This window comes from Chanos chanos, chromosome 3, assembly GCF_902362185.1.
Source record: "Chanos chanos chromosome 3, fChaCha1.1, whole genome shotgun sequence".
NCBI classification, from domain to species: domain Eukaryota; kingdom Metazoa; phylum Chordata; class Actinopteri; order Gonorynchiformes; family Chanidae; genus Chanos; species Chanos chanos.
Window position 1 is genome coordinate 35877921 of NC_044497.1, and position 8104 is coordinate 35886024.

General features: G+C 40.6%; 1 protein-coding gene across 1 annotated transcript; it reads left to right on the plus strand.

Annotated features, from left to right (window-relative positions):
• The first annotated feature begins 4414 nt into the window (after positions 1-4414).
• Positions 4415-8104, plus strand: LOC115806619 (aquaporin-4). Its single transcript, XM_030767441.1, has 6 exons — positions 4415-4429; positions 5313-5507; positions 6029-6190; positions 6886-7050; positions 7460-7540; positions 7889-8104. Exons 1-6 carry the CDS (start codon positions 4415-4417, stop codon positions 8102-8104), a joined length of 834 nt encoding a protein of 277 aa, XP_030623301.1.

The following is an 8104-nucleotide window of genomic DNA, read 5'->3' on the forward strand; positions in this document are numbered from 1 at the left end:
TTGTTATGTAGTACTCGCTCTCAAGACTAGAAGCAATTTTTTCTCAATATATTTTTATTATATATTCTATATAAATATTACATTGAAAATAGCTGGGATTATTTAATAGCAATAGTGTGTAGTGAAATGTGTACAGAACACATTGTAGAGATGTATAAACCATTGATGAAATGGCCAGTAATATGGAAAAAGAACGTTTCTCTCCATGTCGTGTACATCCCTCAAAATCCTCTCTTTCCCTTGCTTGTTGTAGAGTATTGGTCTCAACAACTGGATAAAACATAAGCTTATCATATTCCAGGGTTTCCTTTCTTGTCCTTAAGTACTGTGTGTCTCCTTGCCCTGCCTCTCTGTTTCTCTCTCTCTCACAGCGGTCTGTATACATGGCGGAATCTGGGTGTCATGGCAATGGCCAGTGACCTCATCAAGAACCCTCACCAACACAGCACTGAAACAAAATGGATGCCACTTTTACCTCTTTTTTTGGAAACTCCGCTAGCCTGGTGTAGCAGTTCCGCGGTTTTCTTACTGTTAACATAGTTTGTGAAAAAGAGAATTAGACTGACGTGATGGTATTTGTTTAAATAAAACAAAGGTTTATGTAATTACTACTATCGGGGAAAATGAGAGTATAAATATCATGTTTAGTGATATTCATTCTTCATGTAAAGAAGTGTTTGTTGTTCTCTGCAAAGTAAATGCCCTTTCACTGCTTAGTATTTAGTAGTATCAGGCCAAACGCCCATAGATTTCTTAAAAGAAAATTATTTTATTTCTTAAAAGAAAACTGCTTTTCAACCCTGCAGAAATGAAAATAATTGTTGGTGCAATGTGTATAACATTTTACAGGACATGAGGGACTCTCAAAAACTCAGACCTGTTGTTATTGTTCCTGCTGTGTTCGTGCTGATCTGGGTGACGTAGACTGTGCTTTTTTGTAACTGAAATTGAATCAATTGACCATTCCTGTCAAGACAGAAAACAGCCAAAATTCTGGCAAATTGTAAACCAATATTAAACCCAACAGCAGTAATCAACACAAGCTGAAACTGATTGAGTTGAGTCCCATCTCCTCTGACCTTAGGTCTTCTGATCATGACTGTTTTTTTTTTTTTTTCTCAGCTGTTTTCTTTTTTGTCTTCTGCCTCAGCAAAAGCAGGATGTTGTCGTGCTAGAGTTGCTTAGCTTGGCTTTGGCGGGGAAAAAAAAGGCAAATGTGAGAAATTGAGCTGATGTCCTCGAAATGCAGGTTTATTTAATGTAGTTTCTTACACTGAACTCCCACTGGTTCAATAGGATGTGCATATACAGTAATGTGTTCCTCACAATACAAAGGGACATATGACTTGTTTTTCTTAAAAAAAAAAAAAAAAAAAAAAAGAAAAAAAAAAAAAGGAAAAAATCAAAAAAAGAAAAACGTGACTTAAAAAAAATAATAATAAAAACCAAAATGTGGTGTTAGTGCATTTTTAATAATGTACAGTTTTTGTGACTTTAAATTTGTTCCTTTCTATATTTTTAGGACCAATATATGGTTTTTATGAGCCAGCATTAAATGACCATGTTGTTTGGAGGTGGTGTAACACACGTGCATCCGTAGAATGTACTGTACGCTGAAATAAAAACACATCTAGTAGAGAGAACCGGCTCAGAGTGTCTGTGTGTGTGATATTTTTTTTTAAATATTCTTTCACCTTAATGACCTTTCAAATGCGTTCTTAGGTAAGGTGGGGATCCATAAAACTATTGTGTTGAAATTTGAATTTTACAATGGAAATTTTGCTTTTCTGAATTTCATCTGTTAGGGTGAGGTGGGAGTAGAGGTTCAAGCACAAGTTCAGTGACCATAGACCAGACAGTTATCTAGTGCATTATGTATAGTTTGTTTTCCAGTTGTTTTAGGAATCAAACTCAAACATCTCATCACTGGTATTTTCATCCATATCTAACCTCCCGCTATTTCCTGATACTCACATTTTGCTATTTGTACATTTAAGTGAGTTTTATAATTAATGTCACAGGGCTGAATCTCATAAAGTGTTAACAATAATGTTGTGTCCAAGTGCATCTCAATAATGTAGTGTAAGTTAGTGTAAATAACTGTTTCCAAATAATATGATGAAAAGTTGAGGAAGGGAACTTGTGTCCACTATGTAGTTCTTTTTGGTACTGCTGGACTGTGCTTTAGTGGGGGGTAGGGAGTAGGGGGCCTGTATAGAGTGTGTGTGGAATGTGTGTGTGTGTGTGTGTTTTGTGAGAATCTCAGCACTCTGGGACTCTATGTCTGCTGCATATGGTAGAGGACGGCCCTGCTGTCTGTCCCAGCTGGACTCTCTCTCTGCAGGGAGGCCAACCTGATACCCCCTGCCTTTGTCGTCCTCTCTCAAACAACCTGGACATGTTTTTCTCTTTCATTTTCTTTTTTTTCCTTTACTTCTCTCTCTCTCTCTCTCCTGCTTGTTAGGGAGCATGGTTATTCTCTCACTCTCTCCAAGTATTGTTTTTGTTTTACAAACCGCCAATTTATGCAGTTTTCTCTCTCGTGCTCTCTCTTTCTCTTTCTCAGTCTATCTATCTGTCACACTCATACACACACACACACACACACACGCGTACACACATTTATCCCTTAGCTGGCAGTTTGGTTGGTGTGGTTTGTGATGTACATTGTGTGTATCCGGTGTGGAGTTTGGGGTTTGGTTGTGTTGATGTCAGCATTTCGAGTGAAGGCAGCAGAAAACTCCACACGCCAGCGAGTTTACACACACATAACCTGCTCCACCACCCCCCTGTTTCCCCACAGCAGGGCTTAACGCCACAAAAGAGGGGATCAGTGTTCCACAAATTGCCAACACAGGGGGGTAATCCACCCCTGTTCATGTCCCCCCTCCCAGCCAGTGCATTTTGGCCTGAGCCCCTGCCTGCCATACGTTGGGCCCTTTGACTTACCAGCAGACTGACTCACTCAAAAACACATTTTCAGCTCTTTACTATGTCCGTACAATTCCTAGCCGTGGTTTTGTCTGAAGTATGTGAAATGCTATACAGTGTTTTTCACTGTCATGGGGTGTGAAGCATTTCTTAAGTCTGTCCTGTGGCGGTGTCTCTAACAGTTGCCATTCTTCAATATGAGTCCAGTTTCCTGTAGATTCACAAAGCAAAATTTAAAAATTCATTAAAAAGCATAAATATCAAACTGCTAATATGCAACTCTACTTTTTTAGCAAACCATATGCTAGGGTGATTCCCAAAACTCTGATGACATATTTAACTGTGACCAAACTGTATGATTTAACACTGAGTTTCCTTTTTTCCCTGCACAAAACTGAAAAACTGTGTGTTCTTTACCTCTATCTTTGAGTTTTTCTTAACTTTATGAAAACTGAACAACCACCAGCTCCTCCATCTGATTCCCTTTGGTTAAAACTATGGGCTGAATTACTGATGTAAGGGAGTAACAGAATTTGAATAGCTTGTGTTCATCGCATGTTTATTTCACCTCAAAGAGGGAAGACAACAAAAAGAGCCATCCAATTCTGCAGCATCATAAAAGGCGTCATGGCAACCACATCACGCCAAAGAGTCTGTTTCCATGGCAATAAAACCAGATCTGTACAAGTGGGATAATGAAAGGGGAGAAAGAGTAGAAGGGATGGTTGATGAAGAGGAGAAAAATTTAGACCTTTCCGCAGAATTGCGTCCTTACTGTCTGTTTTCATGCCATGTTTTTTATTTATTTAGTTAGTGATTTTTATTTATGTACTTATTTTATTTATTTATTTTTTTACTCGAGTGTTTGGTGATGTCAGGTGAGATGAACTTATTCATCTCACCTGACATTAACATTTGAAGATGTGAAAGACCAGCTCAGTCCTCTGCCTAATGATTCATTCTCTGATGGCTTTACCACTGATTCTCTCTTTTGAGTCAAGATTCTGAAACTTAGTCAGCGCCTGGTACCAGTACATTTCTCATTAAGTCCCTCACATGCTCACAGCTCGGTTGCTTTCCTCAAAAGGTTTCCATTCAAGTCCTCTTTGTCCTCTCTGCTTGGTGCAATGGATGTATCCACACCATGGAGCTTCAAACAAGAACGCGTAGAGCCTTGATGTGGTTTTAAAACCCCAATTTAGCTCCCATCCATGTCGATAGCACGAATTTCTGATTTATTTTGGGGTTGGCTGAAAAGAAAGAGTTAAGTAGTGAAGAGTATGCATTCTGATCCTGATAATCAGTCGGGGGAGGGGGGGCGGTAGAGAGACTGAGGTCATTATTATAATTTGGTAGGTCCTCCTGAAGACTCCTGCATTGGGATTAATGAGAGCGCTCCTCAACAGCTCCACTCCCCCTGGTCTCTCCTGTCGCCACATGACCAAACACTCGGACACGCCGGCCAGCACACAGCACTCACGCCATGACCATACGCGAGGTAAGCCCACGTCTTATAAGAGTCATTCAAATACAAACAGCAAAAAACAAAAAAGTGGTTTTTTTAATTTACTTTTTCTAATTCTTTTTGAGCGACCCTGCACATTAATTATGATGCAGGAATAAGTGCCTTGTGAGTGAGAACGAAGCTGGAATTTTGGGGGATTAGATGAGGAGGGGGAGCAGGTGGAGAAGGTGTGTGTTTGGTTCGTTTTGTTTGCCTGGTCTGTAGTGTTAACTACAAAGGTGTAGGTACGGAAATCAGGGACCTTACTATCTTTGGTTGGAAAGCTAAAGAGTCCATATCATATCAGTGATTCAATAGCTTTAGTATTTGTGTTATATCATGATGGTAAATGGTCCTAATTATTTTCCAATGATTACAATTTATATTTTATAGAGCCTTCACTTGCATAATAAAAATAAAACAGTAACAAACTCTGAAAGTCAGTATAGTGATTCTTGTAATGTCTCTGCATCATATCTTAATATAAAGTTTTGCTACATGGACCTTTCAGAATGTTTTGTGTTTATGCTCAGATGTTTCAGGATATCTGAGTATGTAAATAATCTCAAGTAATGAATTTTATATAGATAATGATAATTATTTTATATCTTAATCTTAATGTTCAACAATCCTCAACATCCCTTTTCAGATAAAACCTCGCACCTCTAATTCCAATTCTCAGTTCCACTCACATTTTACATCTTTACATATGTGAACAGATTCTCAACTCTAAAATGACTGACCAAAAATAAAAGCGTGTGTAGTTAGACAAAAACAGTGTAAGTACAGATGCAGGTTCCTGTGAGCAGATCATTCTAATGATAGCATCTGCCATCTCCTCCCTTTGCGCCTCTCCTCTGACTCCCCTATCCCTCAGGAGCTGCGGAGTCGTCAGTTTTGGCGTGGGATGCTGGCAGAGCTCCTGGGCTCTCTGGTGTTTGTGTCTGCGGTGTTGGGCTCCTCTCTGCCGGGGCCTGACGGGGCCTCAGGAGGAACCCTCTATCCAGCACTGGCTGCAGGAATGGCGGCTGTTGGATTGGGGCACTGTTTTGGAGAGATCAGTGGGGCTCAGGTCTGCGTGTCTGTGTGTGTCTGTGTGTGTGTGTGTGTGTGTGTGTGTGTGTGTGTCTGTGTGTGTGTGTGTGTGTGTGTGTGTGTGTGTGTGTGTGTGTGTGTGTGTGTACGTGTGTGTGTGTGTGTGTGTACGTGTGAGTGTAGGCTTGTGGGATGAAGACGAGTCGTCAAGTAGTCTTTAAAACAGTGAATTCAGATGCAACAATGTGTCTCCTACACTCCTGCCCTCCTTGCCTTTTACATTATTCAAACCTCAGTTAGGGGACACTCAGTAGACACACTAGATGAAACAGGTGTTTTTGAGGAGGGTGTCTCTTTTTGTTTACTTCAGTGTCTGCATGTGTGATAACACTTGGCCATTCACACAGAAACAGTTCCAGTAATTTTGTTGGCTCAACTCAGCCCAGATTTTCTCTGTAGTGTCCTACAAAAGGGCTGAATTGATTGAATGTCTAAGTGAATGAGTATTCGTCACTGATGGGGCCTTTAGTGGACTTGTATTTCCTCTCTTTCCCCCAGGTCAATCCAGCAGTGACTCTGGCTCTCCTGATCACACGCCGGCTGGACGTGTTGAGGGCAGCGGTCTATATCTTTGCGCAGTGCTTGGGTGCCATGCTGGGTTCAGGCATCCTGTACCTGGTCCTCCCACTCACCTCTGGCGCTGAGATCTATGTTAATAAGGTACATCGGTGGAAGGATATAGTAGACTTTGATGATTGAGCTGTGATGGGGCAGGTTATTAGATGTTAATAATAAGAAATCGTTCGTCAAGAGACGGCATAGAAACGACCCTCATTTAAAATGGCAGTCGGGCATTATGAAAGCTCTGAGGGCACAGCTGTGCTGTTATAAAAATGCATAAAGGACTTGGTATTATGACTATTATGACTTTTCAAACATTTTTTACAACTCACTGGAGAATGAGATTAAAGAACTGAGGAAATCCAGACTGATCGGGAGAGGTATTGAGTAAATCTGGCATTATCAGACACTGTACCGTGACATGAAAAAGTGAGCGAGCAAGTGAATGAGCATGTGAGTGACTATAGTGGTCTGATAGGTAGGCCTGGGTTTACTTATGTGATATGACTGATAATTCTCTTTGCAATGTGGTAAACATTAGATTACAGGATGTGATCCGCCTCTGTGTTATGGTAGTGAAAGGGATTTAAAAGCTTGGTTGTTTTAAATTATCTTGTAAAATCTACATATTTATTAAGGAATGAAATGGATGAAATAAGAATTTGTTCACAGTTTGATTACTGGCAACTGTAACTTTGCAATGTGTTGTAATCAATACATTGTTAGATCTTTAAGCTGAGACTTTGTACCAGTCTTGCTTTCTAGATGTTAATGTGTTGCCCTCTGCTGTCCAGGTTCCTCTAGAGGTGAACGCAGGCCAAGCACTGGGGATGGAGATCCTGGCAACCTTCCAGCTTGTCTTCACCATTTTCTCTGTAGATGACCAACGGCGGAGAGAGAGCAATGAACCAGGCAACCTGGCCATCGGCTTCTCACTTAGCGCAGGCATTTTTACAGCTGTGAGGGGCTTTGTGTGTGTGTGTGTGTGTTTGTGTGTGTGTGAGTGTATTATTTGACAAATCTGAAGGTTTGATATTTATGTGGAATGCATGGAATAGTCTGAGAAGCCCCAAGACTGGGTTTAAAAGCATTGGTTCTACTGGTGTTTACTGATTTCATTATTAGATCAATATACTCAAAATGAAACTTAACACTTCATAATTTTATTTAATGGCACATACACATGGCAATAAACAGATAGTAACCATTAAATTAAAAAGTCCCAAGCATGCAACATGCAAAAACAAAAGTGCATTTTCTAAAACACCTTAGGGATGAGGATTTAATCCTTAAGAGGGATTTTTCAGGTATATGACGGTCTTTCTAAACCTCCTCTAATGTTGTGCTGTTTTTGCTGTTCCTCCACAGGGGCGCGTCTCTGGGGGCAGCATGAACCCTGCTCGCTCCCTCGGTCCTGCAATTATAGTGGGTTTCTGGGAACACCACTGGGTAAGACCATCAGATCCAAAATATGATACACACTACACTGTTTGAAGGCCAACATCTGTGTCCCTAAGGCCATCCTTAATACTACTGGTAGCAGTGCCATTCAGGTTTTGATTTACCCCTCAAAATATTATTACTGTGCAGTAATCTACCAGACAAGCTCTGCACTTTCCACCATATGCCAGGGCTCAAAACTGAACACACTCTTTTGTCACTGATTCTCTCTTTCTTTCTTTCTTTCTTTCTTTCTTTCTTTCTTTCTTTCTTTCTTTCTTTCTATCCCTCTTTCTTTCATTCATTTATTCTTTCTATCCCTCTTTCTTGCTTTCTTTCTTTCTTTCTTTCTTGCAGGTGTACTGGATTGGTCCAGTGTTGGGGGCAGTTCTGGCTGCCGTTTCTCATGAGTTTTTCTTTGCTCCCAGTGCGTCTAGGCAGAAGCTGGTGGCTTGTCTCACCTGTAAAGACATTGAGATCATAGAAACAGCCAGTGTGTCTCGTTCTTCTCTGTCCACCGTCACTCAGACAGCCATGAGAGCTAAACAAGCCAATAAACTAGAGCATAACTAG

Bases quoted from the DNA above. Each gene is read 5' to 3' on its own strand.
- LOC115806619 (XM_030767441.1), top strand. The intron at 7,051-7,459 runs GTGAGGGGCTTT...GTTCCTCCACAG, and splicing joins GCGCAGGCATTTTTACAGCT to GGGCGCGTCTCTGGGGGCAG. The intron at 7,541-7,888 runs GTAAGACCATCA...TCTTTCTTGCAG, and splicing joins GTTTCTGGGAACACCACTGG to GTGTACTGGATTGGTCCAGT.